This window comes from Chanodichthys erythropterus, chromosome 21 (genome assembly GCF_024489055.1).
Source record: "Chanodichthys erythropterus isolate Z2021 chromosome 21, ASM2448905v1, whole genome shotgun sequence".
In the NCBI taxonomy this organism is placed as follows: Eukaryota; Metazoa; Chordata; class Actinopteri; order Cypriniformes; family Xenocyprididae; genus Chanodichthys; species Chanodichthys erythropterus.
In genome coordinates this window covers 24,747,303-24,773,150 of record NC_090241.1, presented here as the reverse complement: position 1 = coordinate 24,773,150, position 25,848 = coordinate 24,747,303, and the positions used below count along the sequence as shown (strand labels likewise).

Below are 25,848 nucleotides of genomic sequence, written 5' to 3'. Positions count from 1 at the left end.
ACTTCACTGGAAGTTTCTTATCATTGAATAAGATAACATCGGAAAGATAAGGCAGGGTTAGCAAAGAGGTACACTAAATCAATCAGAGCCATCTTAATGCAGCCTTGTTTTACCTTTTTTTGCAGTTCTTGAATATTGTGTTCCCAATTTTTGTCTTCCTGTGATATTTGCCTGTGAAAAGAAAGGAATAAAACAGAATGAAATGTGTTAACACATCCTTTCAGACAGCACAGACACCTGCAAATGAGTAGGAGGTGATTTCATGTGGTCACCCCAAACCTTTTCTACTCAGCATGTGAGGCTGTAAATGGTTTCTGTGATCATTCTATCTGTCATCAAAGCAAACCACAAGCTCCGCAAAATCACAAGAAGAACTAATCAAATTTCTTTAGTTAAAAGAAGAATTTATAATAACAAAAAATAAAAATTAAAAATAAGATACTGAGAACAAAATTATTCTGCATGATTAAAATTTCAGCTCTCTACAAGGGCCTATGCAATTGAGAACAATTACCTACTTTCTACATGTTAATTATTTCTCATTTATCATTCTGGGCTTATGGGTCTGTGTTTTTGTCAGACACAACAGGTGTCATGCGGACCTGATAAAGTGTTTTTAAGTGACCTGAAGACATTTATCTTGATATTTTATGCAATATCAAAAAGGTTTGAGACTTTGAGAATGCATCTTGAATATAAGTGTGGCTTCATTTGTTTTTTTCATTTTGTTTCCACCATTATCCTCATGACATTTAGACAACACAAGTGAAAAATGTGAAAAAATTAGCCAATGAAACAATAACTAAAGAACCATTTATATTCATCATACATCCATGATTTTAAACACCAAGCACGGTGTACACATACTGCTTCTGTTTTAACTAGACAGACATTGAAAAGAATGGATTGAGCATGAGTGTAGTACCTCTGGAAGGTCTTGAGCTTCTTGCGCAGAAGGCTTTCCAGATTGAGCACCTTTTGCATGAGAAGACACTTGACGGCAGTCTCCTCTCGGCTGGCAGGGTTAATGCGATGGGCTGTCTGCCTCCACACCAGAATCTCATGCTTCAGTTCTGCAGGGCGACACAAATCGTGACAAGATAAAGGGTTCAGCAGTAGTAACAGACAAATACGAATTAAGATAAGAATTTCAAATCTATTCCAAAAAAAAAAAACTGAAAAAACAGATAACAAGTACTATTAAAGATAGGGATTTATGGTCAAACAGAGCCAATACAGAAAAAAAAGAAAAATGGAGGGATAATTGTAACACTTTTTTAGCTCATTTATTCAGAATATTTTTGCCCAAAGCTTTGCAATTGGACTATCTTTAACATGTCTGTAATGAACCCGTATTTAAAATCATTCTTGTCGGTTATTGGCTGGAGCATGTTTATTATGATTCGTGGTCCAGGCTGCACCAGTTTGTTTTTATTGCCATTTTTGGAGCTTGTGGCAACTACAGAGACTGCGTTTTTTTACAGTGTGTTCAGAGGACAGGCAGCTAGCGGACAGTGAGGAGAGGTTTGCTGTATGTGACAAAAAATGTTTTGGCCTAAAAACGTGTGACATCGCTTAGAGCACCTTTAAATGCAGACAAGCCAATCTCAAAATCTTTTTTTAAATACTGTGACCAAATTAATCAGTCTAAAAACAGTCAAATCTTTAATGGAAGCGATGGCGGTTTAAAATAAATGTTTGATTTGAAGTAAAAAAAAATTACATAAAGCTTAAGCTGGCTTAAAGGGGTCATAAATTGAGAAATGAAATCTTTTGACATATAGGAGGTCACTGTACTAAAAAATATCCTGTAAGTTTTAGAACTCAATACTTCCTCATTAGTCCAAAAATAGTTTTTATTGAAACCAAGCTCCCAAAACAACTTGTTTTGTATTTTGTCAAAGTATACCATAAATGTTTGATGAAAGACCGCCTCTGCAGAAGAAAATCTATGTTTACTTGTACATCATTGCTTCTTTAGCCCCGCCCACCAATTCATGCATACCATGTAGTAGTAAATACGAGAGCCGGAAACACAGGATCACTCTAACAACAAAGAGATAGAGATGCCTCTGAGAATTACAAGAAATTTTAAAATGTCAAGTTGTAGAAAAATAGTCGTTCAATTGCCTTCCTTCTGATCCTAACATTAAGAAAGTGTGGATGACCTTTATTTACGATTACCGATCGCGACAGTAAGACAGTGTTCATTTGTTCGCTTCATTTTACTGCGGATTCGTTTTTAAACAAGACAAAGTTTGACACAGGCTTTTCAGAGAGACTGAAAATAAAAGATGAGTGTAGACTACGTTGGATCCGACAGTAATGTTGCAACACACAAGTGCGAGTAACAATGTTTTTACCATGTGTCACTGTTGCTTATTTACACTGTAGTGCTGCAGTCAAACTGAAAAGTTGTGCTAGTTAAGCTTTGCTGTTCTTTCATTTGCTTCAACATTGGGTTTAATGTGTTGGTTTCCCGGATACGGAAGAAAGCACGCACTTTCTATAAAAGTAACACCCCAAAAAGTCTAATTTAGTGACAGACATTTTCAAATACTTTTTTTCCCCCATCAGATTAAAATGTCTGTGAGTGTCTCTGACACTGTGGGCCATTTACTATTCATATTTAATAACTGTCAACGCCAGTTTCAGAAAACAATGGTCAATAAAGTAGGTAAAAAAAGGGGAAAAAATAAAAGATGGATGGATGGATGGATGATAGACTGTCAAACATACATGATGGATGGATGGATGGATGGATGGATGGATGGATGGATGGATGGATGGATGGATGGATGGATGGATGGATGGATGGATGGATGGATGGATGGATGGATGGATGGATGGATGGATGGATGGATAGCATGAGGGTGAGTAAATGATGACAGAATTTAAATTCTTTAATTATTAAGGAAGAGGATGAAGCACAGACTAAGTAGCTAAAGAATGGAGAAGGTAATGAAAGAGAAGATAAGGAAGAAGGAAAAAGAAAGATATAGAAGAGGCAAGGTTTAGTACTAGTCCTTCAGCATGACTCCTCACCATGTGATGGTGAGGCTGCTAGGAAAGCTTTCCAGAAGCTAATTGACAAAGGAAAAACATGCTGATCACAATCGACACAGTAATGCATCATGCCGAGGGCCTGGAAAACTATATCAGCCGCACAGCAGGTTTGATTTTTTGAAAGTGAGGCTCTGTGGGGACTTAAGGCTTTACAGAATTAGAAATTGGACTGGCATTGAGTGGTCACCATCAGGCCTACTGGAGGTCTTTCGTTCCAGACGCAGCACACACGGGGAACCGAAAAACGATCATTTAAGTTCTGTTCCTTATAGAGCAGAGTTCTAAAACTTTGCATCAACTCCACACCGACCAACACTCTCTCACTGTGTCAGCCACCAAATAACCCAATAATCACAGAAAGGGGGATTTGCATTCTGGCTGATGCTAGTCCCATGCTGATGATGTCAATCCTCACAGTGGGCAAAGGCCAATGGTGTGGGAGAAAGCATGCCCTTCTGCCTTCTGAGAAAGAAATGATCTTTTTTTAGTTGATTGACTGTCATTTTGTTTTATCTCTAAAATAACAGGCACAAAACATACATAAATATAATTAAGTCTCTAGGTGTGACACATCCACTCATGCAACCTGCAGGGTTTTTTCAAAATAACAGTTCTTGTGTAGGTGTTCTGTAAGCATGAACAAATATAATCACTGTTTCTAAACAGTGTTTCTGTTAAAATTCTCAAATATTGATAAGAATGGTAATGACACCTAACATAGTTATTCTATATATTCCACTAAATGAAGTGGAATTATAATAATTTATTTATTGCAAAAAATATCAAAAGCAGTACCAAGCGGCAACCTCCCCCAGTATCTCGTGAAGCCAATACGGAAGTGACTTAAACTGCGATTCATTGACTGGCCGCTAGGTACAGGCTCCAAAAGAGAGCAGAATCTCATTGAGTCCCATGTTAAATTGGCCAAGTTTATAGCAGAAAAAACATGTTTACAAGTTGGTTCAAATTGTGATTTTGGTCTATACTGCTAATTTTGCCCTTCATGACAACTGTGAGGGGGGGGAATTTTTTTCTAACTCATTCTTTTAAATTATATTGAGCCTTAAAGTTCTGCATAATTAAGGGTGTGGTCCCTTTTAGTGACTGGTAGATGCCGCTGCTGTCTGAGAGCTGTCACTTTACCTCAGCTAATTCCAGCCGCTAAATTTGGCATCTCAGCCATATTTGTGCTCGATTATTTTATACAATTATAAAAAATGGCTTGCTGCAATATTCAAGACTGATGTGTGTCTGTGTAGATTTGCATGCATGCGGAAGAAACAGAACACACGTTGTTGAATCTTGGCATTGGCTGAAAGTTTTGTTTGTGAGATTTACTACAATGACAATATCAGGAGGATATACAACTCTGACAGCACTGCTTGGATATTATAACTAAACTGCTGCACTATTTTCAGTCACATCAGCTCAAACCACCTCCCCGCCTCTTTGCCAATTTTCAGTTATCTGGGAGTGACGTGCGATGAAACTGGTCAATGAAACTGTTGATACATTTTTTTTAAGATGGCCACGGCCTCATTTACGCGTCAAAACTGCTGTTCAGAAATCTATGGGTGACGTCACGGACACTACGTCCATATTTCTTTTTACAGTCTATGAGCAGTACCAAAAGTAGTTCAAATGACGACGTGTTGCAGTCGCAGTCCTCTATGTCGGTATATAGAGTAATAAATTTGTATAAGGTACAGAGAAAATTTAAGGTTAATGATTGCTGAGAATCTTAGACTTATCCCAATCCTGATTTGATGTTTGCGGTCTCTGCTGAGAATGGCTTAGAAGATTGTTTGTTCCTCAAAAACGTATGGATTCTAAAGACGTGGATTACAGCGCACAAATAAAATTGATTACTTTTTTACTTTTTTCATGTTGGGTTTTGGCGTGTTTTATGGTTTTATTGTTAGTCACAGCATAGGACTATACTGAGAAAATGCCTTTTGTGTCCCATGGCAAACAAAATAAAAATTACATGATCTACAATGGTTAAAGGGATAGTTCACCCAAAAATAAAAATTTTATGTTTATCTGCTTACCCCCAGGGCATCCAAGATGTAGATGACTTTTTTTCTTAAGTCGAACGCAAATTATGATTTTTAACTGCAACCGCTGCCGTCTGTCAGTCAAATAATAGCAGTGATTGGGAACTTGAACAATAAGAGTCAAAAAAACTTCCATAGACAAATCCAAATTAAACCCTGAGGCTCGTGACGGCACATTAATGTCCTAAGACACGAAACGATCGGTTTGTGCGAGAAACCGAACAGTATTTATATCATTTTTTACCTCTAATACACCACTATATCCAACTTCGTTCAGCTTCCGGCTAGTGAGGTCTGATCGCGCTCTGACAACGGAAGTGATGTCTTGCGCTCATTGAAGTATATGGGCGAGACATCACTTCCGTCTTCAGAACGCGTTTTTTGACCTCACTAACAGGAAGCTGAATGAAGTTGGACATAGTGGTGTATTAGAGGTAAAAATTATATAAATAATGTTCGGTTTCTCGCACAAACCGATCGTTTCGTGTCTTAGGACATTAATGTGTCGTCACGAGCCGCAGGTTTTAATTTTGATTTGTCTAAGCAAGTTTTATTTACTGTTATAGTTGAAGTTCCCATCTACTGCTATTATTTGACTGACAGACAGCAGCAGTTGCAGTTCAAAATCATAATTTGCGTTCGACTGAAGAAAAAAGTCACCTACATCTTGGATGCACTGGGGGTAAGCAGATAAACATCAAATTTTCATTTTTGGGTGAACTATCCCTTTAAGGGTTTAAAGTGCAGTCTTGTTTAACATTATGCACAGTAATATTTTAAACGAACCTGCAACAGAAGTCACAGAACAGAGCAAAATGTTATTATTTCATGTAAAGTAGATAAGTAAATTCGACTGAAAACTTAATGTCATTGATATGACAATTGATTAATTATTATTGCCATGATTTTAATATTGATAAATAACAATTCGTACACATTTGTACACTTAAAAGTTGCTCATACGTAAATAATTTATTTTTTAGTGTTGTCAGTACGTCAATATTGTACGTTTCGTTGTGTATGAAACATGAACCACACACTCTACCTAAAATACACATGAATATTTATATCATCTCTTTATATCAGCCCATATTTGCAGATTATGACATAAAACTGCTGTGATACTGGGCTGATCAGCATGCAGCTCTCATACACCATCATGCTATTTCATAGAATCAAAGGATGACTCAAATTCCTTGTTGAAATTGGATGATCAACCACTGTGTGACTCTAAGAACATTTAGAAAGAAAACATCACGGTGATAGAAAAGGTTTTGTGTTTTCTTCACATTATGATTTGTGGGTATGGTGAAAGCCTCTCTGGGAGCCCAAGAGCCTGCATTCAGACTATGAATGGCTGAAATGAGTGGTTTATTATAAAGGAGCTATTGTCATACTTCAGGTGTGAGCTCAGGTGTGGAGGTGTATAGGAGATGTGAGGACTTGGTCTCTGTGGAGTAGAGGGAGCAGCTGCTCAAGAGGCTAATGGCCATCTGTAGATAGAGCTAGACAACTGGAGGAAGACTCATCTGATTATTTTGTCTATTTACAGATAATGGAATAAAAAAGACCAAAAACCATTTGACTGAGGTTAAAAATGATCCAAAAAAGCAAATGAAATACATATACTGTATAAAAAACATGTGATAATTTTGAAATTAATAGAAGCTATCAAATGGATTGTGCTACTTTTTACCACTTTTCTTCTTTTCTTTTTTTTTTTACTTTTGCATCCTGTTTGAAGCTGGAAATCTTCAAGGGGTAAGGTTTTTTTTTTTTTTCAGTATTGTTTTGGACCCCACTGACTTTCAGTGTATGGACAGAACAGTTGAATTATTCTTCAAAATATTTTGTGTTGAAAGAAAGAAAGAAAGAAAGAAAGAAAGAAAGAAAGAAAGAAAGAAAGAAAGAAAGAAAGAAAGAAAGAAAGAAAGAAAGAAAGAAAGAAAGAAAGAAAGAAAGAAAGAAAGAAAGAAAGAAAGAAAGAGCCTGTGAAAAACTGTAATATCCATTACTAGTACATCTATTTGTTTGTCCATTAATTTCAATGACTTGCCAGAATGTAAAAAATTTCGAGAAAATATATAAATCCTGTTTTTGAAAGAAGAGGGGAAGAACAGAGCATGTCTGGGCTCTCAGTGGAGGTGGTGATGAAGAGATGACTCCCTAGATGAGAGTGGTATTGACCTGTCAGTGTCTATGATGGCTTTATCAGCCTTTCTAGCGGTGTTAGCGCCTTCACACTTGGGCTAAATGTGCCCGGTTCTTTCAGAATGTCATAAATGCACAATACCTTGACACTTCAAGCAAATGTTACACAATGGTAGATATCAAAACCCAAGTAAAACATACAACCTGACAGGCTGATTGCAATACAAACATAACCATGCTCTAACATGCACTTTGTTAGGATGTATTTTTACAGATAATAATATGAGAAAATATGTAATAATACGTAATATGTATATATGTATATGTATATATATATATATATATATATATATATATATATATATATATATACACACACATATACAGTGGCATGAAAAAGTATGTGAACCCCTTGCAGAATCTGTGAAAATGAGAATTATTTTAATACAATAAGAGGGATAATAAAAAAATGCATGTTATTTTTTGTTTAGTACTGTCCTGAGTAAGATATTTTACATGAAAGATGTTTGCATTTAGTTCACAAGACAAAACAATAGCTGAATTTATTAAAATAACCCCATTCATAAGTATGTGAACCATTGATTCTCAATACTGTGTGTGGTTACCTGATGATCCACGACTGTTTTTTTGTTTTGCGATGGTTGTTCATGAGTCTCTTGTTTGTCCTGAGCAGTTAAACTGAGCTCTGTTCTTCAGAAAATTCCTCCAGCTCTTGCAGATTCTCACGTTTTCAAGCATTTTTGCATATTTGAACCCTTTCCAGCAGTGACTGTAGGATTTTGAGATCTGTGTTTTCACACTGAGGACAACTGAGGGACTCAAACACAACTATTAAAAAAGGTTCAAACATTCACTGATGCTCCTGAAGGAAACACGATGCATTAAGAGCCGAGGGGTGAAAACTTTTGAACAGGATGAAGATGTCACAATTTTTCTTATTTTGTTTAAATATCATTGTTTTTCATTTAGTACTGCCTTTCGGAACCAACAGAAGATACTTGCATGTTTCCCGGCAAAAAAATTAAGTACAATTTACCTTGATATTTGAATTCAAAAGTTTTCACCCCTCGGCTCGTGTTTCCTTCTGGAACATCAGTGAATGTTTGAACCTTTTTTAATAGTTGAGTTTGAGTCCCTCAATTGTCCTCAGTGTGAAAAGATGAATCTCAAAATCCTACGGTCACTGCTGGAAAGGGTTCAAATATGCAAAAATGCTTTAAAACTGATGAATCTGCAGGAGCTGGAGGATTTTTCTGATATATATTTCCATATATATTTTTCATATATATATATATATATATATATATATATATATATATATATATATATATATATATATATATATATATATATATATATATATATATTTCTTCAAAATCCAAAACTAGTTTTGAATGGAAAAGGATGCCTTGTGAGCCCAGATGATGTAATTACGACATCTACCAGCAGGGCTAAAGGGGCCATGCTAACCAGCCAAACCTTGACCCCTCAAAAAAAAAAAAAAAAAAAAAAAAGGTCAGTACTCTCAGTCCTGTCTGAGAGTAGTACATAAGTCTAGGTCTTGAGAGAGGTCATCTACGGCAGGATTTATGTATTTAATACAGACGCGTTAAGGTTTTCAGCACAGGCTCATCCGATAAGAATAATGGAAATATCAGGGAAAACAGCCTGAAGGGTACAGAGAGACTAAACGCATCAGTGTGATCGTGTGAAGTGGGGGAGGAGGGGAGGATGAAAAATTGATGTATTGCTGAGGTTATAATCTACCATGAAAGGGTAGACTATGCCTATCCCAGTCACAGGGGCTCAAAGGTCAAATGTAAGGAGCTTTGGATAGGATATTAGATTTGGTGTAAATAGTGTATGACGGGTGTATGACACTCATTCACATTCTCATATAGGAAGAACTGCTGTCAACAAGGAAGATCAAGTGTGCTCTCAACCACTCCATGTTTTTTTAGAAATGATTGCTCATTCTTTAAGATCCAAGTCAATAAGATTATGAATAAATTTTTCATTGCACATGTCAGAACAAAAGAGCTTGAATCATAAAGGGAGGAAATCCGAGTTGCCCCGCAGCACACTTGAGGATAGATCCAAGTGATTTTGGGAAACCTGATGCACAGAAACAGAGCAGAATAAATTAATACTCACCCACGATTTCACTGGATTCCTTGTTGTAAAGTTTCTTATTCCAGTACAGCATTCTCAAAAAAGGAAATGAGGTCAGCAGCACCAGACAGATTCCCAGGAACATGTAACCCGTAAAGGCCGCAAAGTCAATCCCCTAGAGGAAGAAGAGGGCGGGTTAATTTTCACCCTTTTAAAATGCGACTACAGTGAACTTGTGCAATTAATTTGCAGCGGTATTTCATGAAATCTATTCTAAGTATTTTAAGTACAGATCACATCCACTTTACTGGCTCTCCATATAATGTGGATGGAGGCCTTGATTACATTTCATAAACAGAATCATATTCCCCATTTTAATGTTTGAATCTTGATGCATTTAAACACTTATATAAGATTTAAATGAGCACCTGCATAAGGCATAAATCCTCTTAAAATGCACTTGCCTATTTATTAATTATCATTCATATCAAGAGCACACAGCCTTATAAACATCTAGCTTCAGATATTTCCTTGCCTGTGCACCCACCCCATCTCTCATCACAACCAGACGGCATCAAATTTTTAAATGGCACCACTGATAGAGATGTGTAAAATAGATCTGTGTGGCCTGAAATCTAATCCTACGACTTATCTCCCAATATACGGCTGGTGTATAACCCATTGCAGTGAGGTATCTATACTTGTTTACACAGTGACATATTTGTATACAAGCTGTACAAGGATAATTTACACACACAGAGAGAAAAAGGAGATAGCTGTCACAAAGGGAAGTTGTCACAGGGCAAAATATAAAGTCTCAAATTCTTGTTTTTGTATGTTGGTTTTAAAACCTATTTTAAAACCCTCTTAAAGGCCCACTGAAGTGCCTTGGAACGTGCAGCATTATTCAGTGTATTGATGTAATTTCCACTGAAACAGGAAGACAAGGTAGAACATATCGAATAGCTCCTCCCCTTTTTAAAAAAAATAGCCAATAGCGTTTAATTTTTAAAGCAGCTCAGCCAGAGCCGTCAATCTCAGTAAAGCTGCAGTTTCCTCCTAATCTCCATTTCACTTTAAAATATAGCATTCTGAGTAGAATTCAAATAGGTCCGATATGTTTTGTGGTCTGCGCCGAGTCATGCATTTGATCCGCTCTGTGCTATTGTGTCTCTGGACTGAAGCAGACGGTGTGTGCGCTGTGGTAGTTTGTGTGACACTAACGTGAAACCTCATTCGCCCCAATGGAAAGTATATTTACACTGTTGGAATCGTTCTCTATCCCCTATATAGTGCACTGTGTCTCATTCACCATGTAGAAAATAGTAAATGTGTGAACAAGAGACCAATTTATAACGTATGGGGCGGGACGCTTTAGATTCTAGAGAGCATTTGATTGGACATAAAATCTAATGAGAAGCTGAAGTGCAGGGTGATGTCATCAAAAACGCTGATCCATAATAGCAGAAGTGATAGTTTTGAATGGCAGGTTTATTTAATGGCAGGTTACCACTGTGACAATTTAGCACACATAGTGCCCAAAATCATTGACAAAAGGTCAACAGGTGTTAAATTAACTGTATCTTTTTCTTGGAAAATAAAAAGATAATAACGTATTATTAAAGCTTATAGCTTATATTGTATGTGCCTAAACCGAAATGGACCATGAAAAATGGTAAATGAGTAAAAAAAAGTGTGACAACTAGACACAGTCTCCTCTATTCTGTAAAGGGACTGGCAAGATACAAGATAATTGCATCCCTGTTGTAGTTCGGCTCCCCACATTGCTTAAGCTTGGAAAAAAATCCAGGACATAGAGGTACTTTTTTTAAATGAAAAAGATAAAAAAATAAAATAAAAAAAAAAGTAAGTATAACATCCCTAAAGCATCTCGAGGTACTTAATTCTCCACCCTTAAAACAAAACCATGATTGAAAGGATAAACATGACCTTGTATGATTTAGAAAAATAAAAAATTAAGATGCAAGCAAACAAACAACATGTCTAATCTCAGAAGCCAGACAAACGTGAATGGAGAAAAAAAGATATGACACTGGTATACAGTGACCTCTACAGGAGATCAGGAAAAAAAGTAATAGTGAGGGAGAGAGGCGGAGAGAAACAAGTTGAAAAGACAGGCAGAACTAAGAAGATTGCTGTAAGACAAGGGGAAAAACATATGGATATAAAAATAGGAACAAACATTTCATTTAAAAATGAAAAGTCATCATTTACTCGCCCTCATGCCAAGAAGCGATGTCTGATTTGTGAACAAATCAGTCTTTTGAATGGGATGTTTTCAATGAAACTGTTGATACATTTTTTTTAAAAACAATTTTTTTTAAGAATCAACCTGATCCAGCTCTTCTGGTTCTTTCAACTTATTGACTTAGTGATCCAGTCACAGAAGTTTCAGAATTCCAGAGGTTTGAAACAGCATGAAGGTGAGTAAATTATAAAGAATTGCAATTTTTGGGTGAATTATCACTTTAAGATTCAAATAAAGAATGATATAGAATAATGATAATGGAAGTTTCGTTAAAAATATATATATTTAATTTACCTTTAAAATGAATCAACCTTTTTTAACTGAACATTTTCCTTCACAAATTAAAAACTATTTTAGCGATAGTTCTTTCTTCATCAGTGTATCTAATTGCCAAGAGCTTTACTGAACCTACTAAAAATAAGAGATATCCTCACACATTCATTCGGGCTAGCTGGGCTTGGGGATCTGTCGATAACATTTCATTAAAGTGGTCCTCTGCTTTATTCCGCATGGATTTTCTGTGCTGTTGAGCTGAATGCCCTATCATACAGAGTATATGCATAAGTGCTCATTACTTTGTCAGTAATGCAGTTGCAGACAACAGGCAGCGTTTGTGGATATTTCTTTGTAGATTCTCTTGTTTTGTCCTGAAGGCAGGCATGTTTTGATAATGACTTAGACATAGTGAGAACTCCCCTCACTTCTGTTGTCACTGTCCCACTTTTATCAGCCAAGAAAATAACTTCAAAAAGCAATAAAAGTGGGGGAGAAGAGGGAATGAGAAATAACTATGCAAAAAGACTGTTGGCGCTAGCTGATTAGTGAGCAGTCAGGAGCCACGGTCAAACCAGAGTCCGCCAAAGCCTATCTGCTTGGGGCCTGGTGAAGCGCTGATTGGCAGCTGAGATTTCTGGAAGTGTGACTGATGGCCCAGTAGATGCCAGAGAGAGAGAGAGCACAAGGTGCATGAGATGTCTCCTCAGCGACCCTGAAACACTCCTTATGCCCAGCCACAAATGTCTGATCCACAGAGAGCTCCACAGATGGATGCTTGACTGACCAAATGGCAACATCCCTGCTGTAGTGATCCTGTCGAGACCGATGGGGGGTGGGCATTTCGACTCGCACAACCCAAACAAACACAGAAAAACAAACAAATAAACAAAGAGGCCACAAATACAAGATGTTCTGTCACGACTGACTGCTTCCTCGGAAATGTAGGACGAGCAAAGATTGTTCAGGGTTCCCACGGTAAAGGAAAACCTGGAAACTTTGGAAACTTAAGAATTGTGATTTCTAGACCTTTAAAAAAAAAAAAAAAAAAATCACGATATCATTTCCTAATCACATTTCCATTTTCCTTCCTTCCTTGAACTTTCTATTCATCAAGAAATCCTGAAAAAAATAATAATATGATACGTTTCTTGACCACCAAATCAGCACATTAGAATGATTTCTGGAGAATGGAGTAATGGCTGCAGAAAATTCAGCTTTTCCCTAATAGGAATATGATATTTTAAAATACGCTAAAATAGAAAACAGTTTCAAAGTATTACTGTTTTTACTGTATTTCTGATCAAATAAATGCAGCCTTGCTTTAGAGTCTTCTTTCAAAAACATTAAAACAATCTTACCGAAAGCAAACATTATATATGCTGCATGGCATCCCTTTTCCAGATGTTACTGGTCTTAAAGCATTATTTGCTTTTTGTAAGTCAAGGTGTTTTATAACATCTTTTGAGGTTGATTTGTAAAGCACATTTCTAGCACTGTGCTTTTTATTAAGCTATATGGCACCATGTCATCCATCTATTTGTATGGCAGAGCTTTCATTCAGATTCCCGAGGCTCTAAAGATCCTGAGGCTGATTGGAGCTTAATAAAAGGATTAAGTGACTGCTGGAGAAGGTGATGGCTTCACTAGACTGAAATTAAATCCAGGTCTATACACAAGCATACACACACGAGTCACAAAAATGCACACCCTCATTCACTGACATAATATACATAGCATGTTCAACGCTAGTTTAAAGGATTGGTTCAAATTAGAATGAACATTTCCTGATAATTTACTCACCCCCATGTCGTCCAAGATGTTTATGTCTTTCTTTCTTCAATCAAAAAGAAATTAAGGTTTTTGAGGATAACAATGCATTTTCTTTTTTTATATAGTGGACTTCAACAGGGTTCAACGAGTTGAAGGTCCAAATTGCAGCTTCAGTGCAGCTTCAAAGGGCTCTACACAATCCCAGATGAGGAATAAGGGTCTTACCTAGCGAAAGCATCAGTCATTTCCTAAAAAATTATATACTTTTTAACCACAAATGCTCGTCTTGCACTAGCTCTGCGATATACCACTCATTACGTAATCACGTTGGAAAGGTCACGTGTGACGTAGGACGAAGTAACTAAGTAGACTAAGTAACTTTGCACACTGAGTCTGAAATTTTGACATGAGTTTTTTCGTATTCATAATCCTAAAAAATCATCACGCACAGAGACCTTGCACACTGAGTCCGATGTGTAAAAATTAATGCGTTGCGAAAAAAAAAAAAATCGCAAAACAATACAAAATGAAGTCTTCAAGCAGTGAGCATGATTTAGTTATCTCCTCTCTTCTTAAAAAGAGAAAAAGAAATAGGAAATAATGGGTCCATTCAATCCCGATTGCATAGAGAGAAAGGAGAGTTCCACCTCATCAAGGAGCTGCGGGATTATCCCGAGTGTTTCAAAGTTTACTTCAGGATGTCAGTGCCTCAGTTTGATGCTTTAGTACTGGCACAATCTGACTTTATATTCTGTATCTTTGTATTCCGTACGTTGTGCTGCTCTTTTGTGCTGCAGACGACGTGGATCAACTTGTCAGATGGCATTCTGGATTTTTGCGTTCGTGTACGGTGGCTCTGAATTGTCAAAACGTCTCTCAGAATGCATGCCACGGATGTTAAAAACGCAAAAAATCGAAACTGATCCGAATATTTTTTTTAACGTGTGAAAGTTTCACATGCGAAACTTTATATTGCGTGGCGCATCGCAGAGTAGTGCAAAATGAGCATTTGTGGTTAAAAAGTATAATTTTATTTTTAGAAAATGACCGATTGTTTTGCTAGATAAGACCCTTATTCCTCAGCGGGGATCATGTGAAGACCTTTGAAGATGCACTGAAACTGCAATTTGAACCTTCAACCTGTTGAACCCTGTTGAAGACCACTAAATGGAGAAAAATCCTGGAATGTTTTCGACTGAAGAAAGAAAGACAAACATCTTGGATGACATGGGGGTGAGTAAATTATCAGGAAATTTTAATTCTGAAGTGAACTAATCCTTTAAATTTTGAAATTTGAAATGTGAAAAACAAAAAATCAAAAGCATAAAATGAAATGATGTGATACCTCAAGACACTAATATCAGTGTCAGGCACAGTGATAAGAGCACCCGTTTAAAAAAATTACTTAATAGAATTTTTAATCTTAAATACAGGATCAATAAACTACATTACATCAGATCACTCACATACACTATAAAAGCACCTGTTTGCACGAGCTTAAATATAGCTTTGGATCATACAGTCATTCACAGAGAGCCTAGAGTTTCATCGACTCCTACCTCTATTGCATCAGGAACTCGAGTCCTCAGACACACACACAGACATGTGTAAACCAGAAAAGTGTTTCATAATGCAGGGAATCTCTCTTAGTAATGCCATAACACTGTTATGTTTGACTGACTTTAAGAGCCAAAAAAATAGGTACCAAATCAATGAACAAAGCAATCAACAGATAAGCAAATGACATGTATTGAATTGTGTATGTGTGTGTGTGTGTGTGTGTGTGTGTGTGTGTGTGCGAGTCATTTTTTGCACATGAAGTTGTATCACCATTCATCATCTGCATGTTGTCAACACAAACAGAAGCCCTCTCAAATATAAACAAATGTGGCCTGTGTATCACAGAGATAACACAAACCACTGCATCCATGTCAATAATTACAGCAGATGCAATCTCTCCCTACAGAACAGAATGGATGAATCTGTCCAGCTCTTCACACACGTGTATTGTCACAGCCCTCCTCTGTGCATCTGCTACAGGAGCATATTTATCACCGAACATCCTGACGGAAACCAAAATGATGTTTATAAAGTTAGAAATTTCGAGCAGGGACATTTGATGGGTTCCACCCTCCAGAGATTTAGGCCTGTCAGAAATGCAAGTTTATGGATATTGGGTTTTTGAGAAACTTCCCACTGTCAATTGCAGCCCAGCAGGAAGTGACCTTGATGTGGAAAATGTAACATGATCATGATTACCGCTGTATCATCCTGTGCAACACCCAGTTTGACAGGCAAGGACAATGTTTCTACTGAGCCACAAATTAACTCAAACCCCACAGCGATTTCAGCTCTGAAAGCCAGCTGATGAAACAACAATTTAAACCAGGCACCTTTCTGTCGCCAATGGAAGAGTGTGAGGAATAACTAAATTAAAAACTGATGGCAAATATTGAACTTCTCATGAAATTTTTAAGCCGCCCTCGTTGATGGGTTTTAATGGGTTTAATGACCTTTCTTACTAAGAGTCCATTAACACTTTACAATAAGGTTCAGTCTGTTGATGTTAGTTCAATGTATTGTGTATAATGGCATAAGAATGAATGAACAGAACTTTTACAGCATTTGTAAGCCAAGCTTAATGTTAATTTCTGCATATACTAATATAACTTTAACATCTGAACTTTTGGGTTAGTTCTGTCATTAATTACACACCCTCATGTCGTTCCACACCCGTACGACCTTCAATCATCTTCAGAACAAAACTTAAGACATTTTTGATGAAATCCAAGAGCTCTCTGACTATTCCATAGACAACAATTTAACCACCACTTTCAAAGTCCAGAAAGGCACTGAAGACATCGATAAAATAGTCCACATGAATGCAGTGGTTCAACCAGGGACGTGCACAGACATTCTGGGGGGCAGGGGCTCAAGTGGAAAAAAGGGCACTTCTAATAATTATTTATTTAAAAAATAATGAACCCTTAAATATATTAAGACAACTTTGACTTCACTTACACTCACACAATTGTTTTATACTCCACAGATTTCTACAAAATAATCAGTTCACACAGAGACCATGGTCTTCTTTAGTATTCACTAGGTTTATCACAAGAGAAGTCAACAACAACTATTTTCTATATATATTTAGAATAAATGACTGCACCAAGGAGAGGGGCATAGTTTCACTAATAATTTGTTTTTCCACAAATCAATAAATCGTCTTAATTTTTTGGTGTTATTGGAATACTTCTTTCATGAAGTGGACAATTTTAAGATTTTACAATTTTAAGGTCCATTTTGGCTGCCATGTATTTTACTCTAATGGAAAGAAAAACCTAACCCTAACCCTACACATTTAGATGGAGTTTGTTTTAAGCCTACTACCCTCCGTTTGTATCTGTAGATTTCTTCTAAATTAACCAAAATAAGCTAATCTGCATATTTAAACACATCAAGAATTTTTGCATCAGACGAAATGGACTCAGGTAAAAAGGCATCAGACAAAATGGCCTCAGACTAAAAGGCATCAAACTCAAAGGCATCAGACCAAACGGACTTAGAAAGAAGCGAATTGCCCCACCTCAATGTGATATCACGTGCATGCAGTTTTCTGTTAAATGTTACACTAAGTTGTATACAACATATCCCACTGAGATTATGTAAATTTGTATTATTTACTAGTTTTATTTGCATGTAGCAAAATAACACATTGCAACTAGCTTGCATTGCAAACTACCGTGAACTCATACGAAAATTAACCATGGTTAAAAGTGTTAAATATGATATTTTTTGTCGGATTGATAGGCTACTATTTGTATAACAATAATTTTACTACAAATACCATAAAATATAGTGTAGCAAAACCATGGTTAATTTGGTTACCATGGTTAACTACAATAGCCATTTTGTTTTATTTGTAGTAAAACCATGGTTTATTTTAATAAGAGAGTTAAAAAAAAATTTTTTCAACCTATTTGAATCCGTTTTTATAAGCACAGCTGCTTTGTGTACAGAGGTTACCAAGGAAACGGCTTTATTTCTGCTGTTCCAGTGCCACCTACTGTCAGAGAGTCGATTAGGCAAGGCAAGGTAATTTTATTTATTTAGCACATTTCATACACAATGGTAATTCAAAGTGCTTTACATAAAAAGGAAACAAATACATAAGAATAAAAAAGGAATGCATAAAAAATAAAAATAACAATAAAAACAGAATACATCTACCTGGATGGAAGGGTCACATTTTACATTTTCATTCAGCCCGTTGCTGTTTTTCTGCAGACCGATGTGAAAATCGGCATGTTCTTTTCTGTTCTTTTCTTTTCTTATTCGCCAAGGGATTACATAAATAGCCAACATGAATACCATCAACAGATAGATTCTACATAATTAACATGCATGCACACGCACACACACCTTACATCAATTTGGGAACAGTAACAGTAAAGAAAAGACAACTGAAGGAATAAAAGCCAAAAGAAAGATAGGCTATAAAAAAAACAAAACAAAACTGATGCCTTTTTGTCTGAGTCCATTTCATCTGATGCCTTTTTGTCTGAAGCTGTTTAGTTCGATGCCTAATTGTACAAGACCTGACACCTGACGCCATTTTACTGAGACCTGAAGCCTTTCAGTATGAGGCATGATGCCTTTTCGTTGTATGACTGAGGTGTGAGGAAGTACTAATATGTACACCGTACTGCAGAGGGCACCAAAAGCCTGCTGATTTTTGTTGTTAGACAGCACAGCACAATCAAATCCACGATCAAAGCCAACCATGATTAAAAAAATATATTATTAGTTAAATAATAATATTCGCCCACTTTGTGATAGAAATGCTACAGCCACTGTAATTTCTTCAACAAGAATATGTGGACATCAAACATGCAAAGACAGAGCAAGGGTTTAAACTTTTATTGATGTATTACCCTGTGTAAGCGTAGATTTAAGAATAGCATTATGTAGCTAATGCTTTATTATGATTTTTAAATAGTTTTAATAAACCATGCATCCTTAGAAAACTGTCTAATAATGTGGTTCATGGATGTGCGTCCATGGAATGCTTCTCTTCTGGTATTGACAGCCCAACCTATCGGTCAAGTGTTTACCATGGTTCAAAACGCAATGCATAGCACAATACAATAATTTAAATTATAATATGACATATATTTCATTAGTATCAAATCAGGCAGATGTGTTGATTGTGGTCAAACTATTAATGCAGCGTTAAATGTATAAATAACCCTTAAATAGATAAAACTTTCAGGTTTGTGAACATAGGCTAGCCTACCTGAAAGAAATGCACGGTATGCATCCATCTAGGGCCTTTTTTCTTTTTCGCTTCTTATCGCCAGACAGCTGTTGCATTTTTGCGGGAATAGTTGTCACAAGTTTTCAGCCAGCAGCAAACTCGAGGTGAGGTGAGGTGGGGCGTGCGTGCGGGCATGAATGGCATGTCGCGGAGTGAGGGCATCTGAACTAGACAAAACCGACCTGATATAGTTTTTTTTTTATTTGTTTCATACAGTAAATATATTTGTTTGACAGGGAAGCTATGCGCAAACAGGAATATATATTCATTTATAAAAATAAAAAAAGACCTAACTAACATGTAATCTTTTGCTTCGACTTCTTTTGGGGGCGCTCAAGCCTAAACAGAATGTTCAGACCACCCGAAATCCCATTATTGGTTATAATAGAAGCAGAAAAGTCCGCTCTTTACCTTTGCATGACCCAAGCCACCCTTGAGATTCTCTCTTTAAAAACACACTTAAAACGTGAAGCAGCACTCAATTAAAATAGCTAATTTAATGTGCTTCTCACACTAATTCATCCATCTCTGTCAAAAAGTGCAGTGGGGTTGGAAATCAGTTTCGCTGACAAGATGTTTATTTGGCATAAAAATGTATGGCTCCAAATAGACTGAGCTTTTTAGGCATATAGCTGTTCTTTTGGCATGTAGCCTTTTAAATAGACTGTCAGAAAAAGATGGATCTCCTATACTTTTATAGCCACCCTCTTTCCGCTCGCTTTCTCTTTTGCACTGATACACACACACATACACACACACGCGCGGTTTTGTGTCTTTAGTCATTGTGTCTGTGGTAGTGTGTGACAGAAAGAGCTGCAGGGTAGAGTGGCTCCAAAGAGAGCATCTTTAATCAGCATCTGGAGCTGGAGATGAAAGAGCTCTATGTCGTCCTCTGTGTCTCATTCAGGGCTTTAGCTGGACACTTTTACATACTTACTGACACACACTTTGACCATATAAACTAATACATTCAAATACAATAGCACACATGGCTTTCAAACATTTTCTGATGCAAAACCTGCCATCACAAGTGGTTGCCAAGGTATTGCTATGCAGTTGCTAAGGTGTTTTACTGTGTTCCTAATGAGTTCTATGAGGAAACTAGGAATCTAGGTGGTTTCTAGGGTGTTTTGGTTGCTTACTGGCCAATGTCAAGTCTGTATGATGTTCTATTTCTATTCCCTTGATCTATTCCCAATGCAATTTCAATGCAAATCTATGGGATATTCTTTGTCTGTTTCATTGTAAATCGCCAGGTCTGATTAGAAAAGCAATAGCACACCTCAACAAGGTGCATGATTTAGGCTAGGAGTATACTTTATGCAAATGTTAGGCTGAAGCACTGCAAGTGCACAGATCCATTGAACACATTTAATGTGGGTTTGTGCGCTATGGTGACAATAACAAATCTCATGGGCTGATAGAGCTAGCTTCAAATGTCTTTGCTATTAAGTCTGATTATTCAAGTAAACATACTTATGAGATCTATCTTGCTCAGCAACATTCTTACAAACTGACCTTCTGTCAATGCAGTGGATGATTTAAAGGGGAAAACTATCTGTAGAAACAGACAGTTTATGCTAATGCCAACCTGCGGCAATACCAAGAACGCAATGCACACTTGAGTTGTGTTATGAAATGCACTCATAGAGTTAGCCATTTGAACTGCATTCAAATAAAATAGCAATAAAATAACACACCCAATTACAAAAACATAAACTGGCAGACACTCAAGTAAATTCAAATAAACTCCAAGACATATACTGTGCATTTAGTCATATCACCGATGAGGTCATGCATTGATCTCTGTCTGAATGTGAAGATGAAAATTTCAATCACAGCCACAAACCTGGGCCACACTTTTCCGTCTCCTCCATTAAAGTGAATAATAAATCACAAAAAGTCCCCTCACCTTTTCAATCAAACCGATATTACACAAGACTCAATGAACACAGAACCACACAAGACTCTCTGCTTTGAGGTCACATCAGAAACCTGGAGTTTATTCAGCCTGCCCGTGACCTTGTCCAATTGGCAGGATGGAACTTTAAATTGTGTTTTCCTGTGAGTGAGGGTTTGATGGAAAGAGTTTGATCATAGACTCCGAGGTTGTATAACGATGAAAGAAAGTGCTTGTGCTTCTGTTCTGTGATTATGTTAGGAAAGGACTCGTAGATTTTGCAGACCAAATTTTTGTAATCACTCGCATCCATCAGCTAGGCATTGCTTCATTGTCCTTCAACAGCTTTAAGCAATACAGTTGATAACAGGAAATCTTCATCATAAAATCTGTTTTACATACAAAAAGAATTGGATATTTACACTCAAATGGTAATTAATGTGCTAATATAATAAATAAAACTGTCTAAATTGTCTAATTAATGTGCGGGCAGTGTGAATACCTTACTTGCTGTTTTCGCATACAGTGAAAACAGGTGTGAAACTATAAATAACAAGTCTATTGCAGCCAAACATCTTGCATGCTCCTAGTTGGAAATCCTGGTTTCGGAGTTTGTAAACAATGACTGTTACAGGTTTGTGGTTTTGCTTTTACTAAAGTTAAAAAGATTCAAACTCTGCTGAGAGAAAAAGAGAGAGAGAATTTGGCAGAGTGTGACTGAAGCTGGCAAGAAGTATTCCTACATAATTAATAGTCTGAGGTGTAAGACAGGATGCCATGGTGTTTTAGCCTTGAGTAGATAGTGACAGGGTGGTTTGGCACGAGGCTATCATTCTATGCCAGAAAAATGCTTGGTCGCAAATGTGTTTTGTTTATTTGTGCAGTCATGTATAATTTGTCCAACAAGTTCCCTGAGACACTTTCAACAGGCACACAGCAGCAGCACAATATCCTTTCAACCGTGAATGACCCAGCATCAAACGGTAACGGTGAGAAATAATTACATACTTTTTTACGCAGATCCTGGTTGGATACGATGATGACATTGGGGGGATCTCCAACAGCAGTGGCAGCTCCTCCGATGTTGGTGAAGATTACCTCGGCAATCAGGACATGCCTAGGGTCCAGATTAAGCACCTCACATAACCTAGAGTACAAAAGACATTACAAAGCTTGATTAGCATGGATGATCCTGGAACATCAATGCAATTTTTTTTTTTTTTTATCTTTCCATCATACTTTCATGATTTTTGTCATAAAAACATGCAAAATAAAAATCCCACAGGGGTGGGACCTGAACATAAGGCGGTGGCATTAGTGCCCGCCCCCTCTTTCAGCGGCTCTGGTTCCGAAAATATTTTTTTCCATTCAATTTTCCAATAGTGATTATAAAAAAGTCTTTGTTAAAGCATTTTAAGCCATGAACCAAGCAAACCCGGTATGATGTGAATCATAACATTATAAACTTTGCCTTGAAGCAAAAAAGTTTTTGAAAATCAGACAAGACAAAGGTACAAGACTGTCTCATGAAGCATTGCAAACAGCATAATAGAATTAAAAACAATGGAGAAACATAAAACTACTCAGTTACAAATATTGATTATGTAAAAACATTATACTATAAGTTAATTACAAAATATGCATATCGTGTAGCGAGATCGACTCAATTACGTAATTCGCAGTGCTTTATGGGAGTAGGTCGATTTAAAGAGCTCTTTTAGCACGTTTTGCCTTTTTAAGCAAATAGCATCTATTAACAACCTCGTAGCTCACAGTAGGGCTGACTTTAAAGGTTTTTAAGTTATCGTTAAAAATCAATTTCCCTAGGGAGAAAATTAATAGGAAAAATACTTCCGGAACCCGACTGTTGCACTCTATAGAGACTTGGTGATGGGATAGATTGATTTGGGTCTGTAGAAACCACCCAGCAACTACCTAGAACACCATAGCAACACACTAAAAAAAACACACAGAACAACTAAGAAATCACATAGCAACACCATGGCAAACATCATAATATCCTAGTATCATGACCACAAGTTTTACACAGGCTCATAGGTTTATATTTGCCATATTTGTAATTGTACCATAAAATATGGAGAGGAAAGGGCCTGATTCATCAACAGCAAAAGCTTAAGCTGAGGTGCACAAATTCAACTTTAGTTATTAACACTGAATTTTAAGCAAATTTTAAGATAAGCAAATCAGTTTCCCTGCTAAATTGGCATGAAAAAAATACTTGCACAAGCAAATTGCCTGTTATCAAAAAGCTGAACTCTGTAATTTCTTAAATTCGCTTTTTAACGAGTGTGTGTGTCCTGTGTTTCTAAACCCTGAAGCCCTGAAGGTGTTTGAAGATGCAATTGGTGATGCATAATCAAAAAAAGGAGTCATTTCTCACCAGCAGTGTCTTGAAAATGCTGAGGCAGCGGATAACATTTTAATGGATATGTGAAATATAGATTTATTTTATTCTACCTGACTAAGGATTTTTAAGGTCCACATAAGATGATAAGAATTTGACAGATGAAATTTGCAGAGGGATTAAAAAAATGAAAAAAGAAAGAAAAAGATCCTTACTCCAAAAACAAAAAAGTTGATTTGTTGGTATTTTTTTTTCAGCAGTGATGTGGCATGAAACAATTTTACACAGTGCCTAATTGATTTACATCACATCCTCTGAAGGAACAGGGTGTCCAACATGACTCTAAATATATAATGCTGTACATCAGGATATGAAACATAAAAGAATCGGGAAAAACAAATATAATGTGCACAGGTACCAATGAATCACACTGTGAGACGATGTGTAACGGTGAAAGGATGGAAGGTGAAAATAAGCTCAAATGGAGCTGAAACGAGCAATGAGGTGGGAAGTTTATAGCGCAGAGACATGACTCTTTGTCTCCTCATATAATTCTAAGCAAACTGACAGAGACATTCTTGTCCAGAAAAAAGCCAAGGTCTTCTGGGAATTTTTTTTTTTTTTTTGTAGTAGTAGTAGTAGTAGTAGTTCAGCTAAACAACCTCCTTTTAAAGGAATGTTCCAGCTTCAATGCACATTAAACTCAATTGACAGCGTCTGAGGCATGCTGTCAATTACTAATATTGCTGTCAATTACTATATGAAAATAATTTGGATTCGTTCCTCAGATTGTAAAAAATAGTCAGGTGCACCTTAAAGCACTAAAATAGCCCCTTTCAAACATAGTCTTTACTAAGAAAAAAATCCTTTTTTGATTTTCTTTGACATATACAGTGTCGGTTCTGGCAATTTACCAGTATGAGAAGTTGTAACATTAACAATAAATTACTGGTATGGTGCTGTGTGTGTACAAAGAATGTTTTTGTTTGTAAATGTGTTTAATAGTTTTTCTATGTAAATGTTCACTAGATGGACATCTTTGACCGCCACATCTCGCAGCTTTTTCAGCGTGTCGCGCTTGAGACCCAGCCTTCTTTTCCAGTCATCAACACTGTGGCTCTGTAGTTGGATACTACTTTGTGCATCTTGTGTTCTTAAGGGCAAAAATGCGTTCTGTTTGATCATTCCCTTATGATGTTAAAATGTCAAATTGAACCGAATTGAAATTAAGTCGCTTCTTATGCAGGCAAATGAAGACAACGGCACAACGTTTAAAGATCATTTCCGATGACTGACATCACGTTGTTCCAAACCTGTATAAATTTCTTCGTTCTGCTGAACACAAAGGAATATATTTGGAAGAATGTTTGTAACCAAGCAGATCTCGCCCCCTATTGACTACCATAGTAGGGAAAAAAATACTATGGTAGTCAATGGGGGGGGAGATCTGCTTGGTTACAAAGAAGCATAACAAAGAAATGTATACATTTATTTGGGTGAGCTATCCCTTTAATGGTAAAAAGCCAGAACTCCATTGCTTGTGTGAACAGCATATTTGTGCATTTACTAATAAAGTCGTTCTGGTAATTTTATGGTAATTTACTGGGATTACTGTGTGAAAGTAGCTAATGAAAGTCTATGGGGCCAGGCATTCAGGAGCTTTCCTGAAGATACACAAGTCTAACATAACATTGTATTTTAATATTTATTCCAGTGCAATTTCTTGCCATAGAGACTTATATTTTAAGCACATTACTAAACTGGGTCAGAAGAGAAAGAAAGAGAAGAAGAGAGACTGATTTAGGAAGAGCAACCATTACCTGATTGTAACAGGGGTGAAGAGCATCATAGTTGTCACATTATCAAGAAAAGCTGACAGAACGGCCGCAATTAGACAAAGAATCATAATCATGGGCCATACTCTTCCTCGCGATAACTGATACGCCTGTGTGGAGACAAAGAACATGGTTGGGAATACCTTAAAGAAAGTAACTTCACATTAATGAAAACTAACTGGGTCAAAAACAAATTAAGCGAAAAATCGCTTGCCTTTGTTTATGAACATTAACAAAATCATGTTTCAAAAAAATCCTGCAGTGGAAAGGAGAGACAGATTTAAAAGCGCCTCAAAGACAGAATCAAGAATGGTCCTCAGAGGGGGTCTCAGAACACAATGTTCAAAAGTGAACTTTAATGAGGAATTCACTCTAAAAACTGACAGAGATCCATAGTGTTTTTGCTCATTCATGCTTTAGCATTAAAAGAATGTTCAAGTCTGAAAAGAATAAAATAAATAAATAAATAAAAAAGACCTGCACTTTAAGAGCCTGTCGCTATGGAGACATTATCAGGCTGTCTGGAATCATTCTAATCAAGTGGTAACACTGGGGGGTTGTAACCCACCTGTGATGTCATCACTTTCTGACTCAAAACGATGGTAACTGACAAAAAAACAAAGAGTAACACACCCACATATGCTAAGAGAAGAAGTGTGAGATGGTGTTCAATCATGAGGGTTGTTTCTATGGCAATCTTTTAATTTGT

At 36.8% G+C, this 25,848-nt stretch overlaps 1 protein-coding gene across 1 annotated transcript in view; it reads right to left on the bottom strand.

Moving 5' to 3' along the window:
* Window positions 1–25,848, bottom strand: part of oca2 (oculocutaneous albinism II) — an 88,019-nt gene that overhangs the window by 38,030 nt on the left and 24,141 nt on the right. The window contains exons 12-16 of the mRNA XM_067374287.1: window positions 25,125–25,249; window positions 21,948–22,086; window positions 9,450–9,582; window positions 926–1,073; window positions 114–171 (exon numbers count right to left, since the gene is read on the bottom strand). Of these exons, the coding sequence (XP_067230388.1) occupies window positions 114–171; window positions 926–1,073; window positions 9,450–9,582; window positions 21,948–22,086; window positions 25,125–25,249 (603 nt within the window). The remainder of the gene's footprint in view (window positions 1–113; window positions 172–925; window positions 1,074–9,449; window positions 9,583–21,947; window positions 22,087–25,124; window positions 25,250–25,848) is intronic.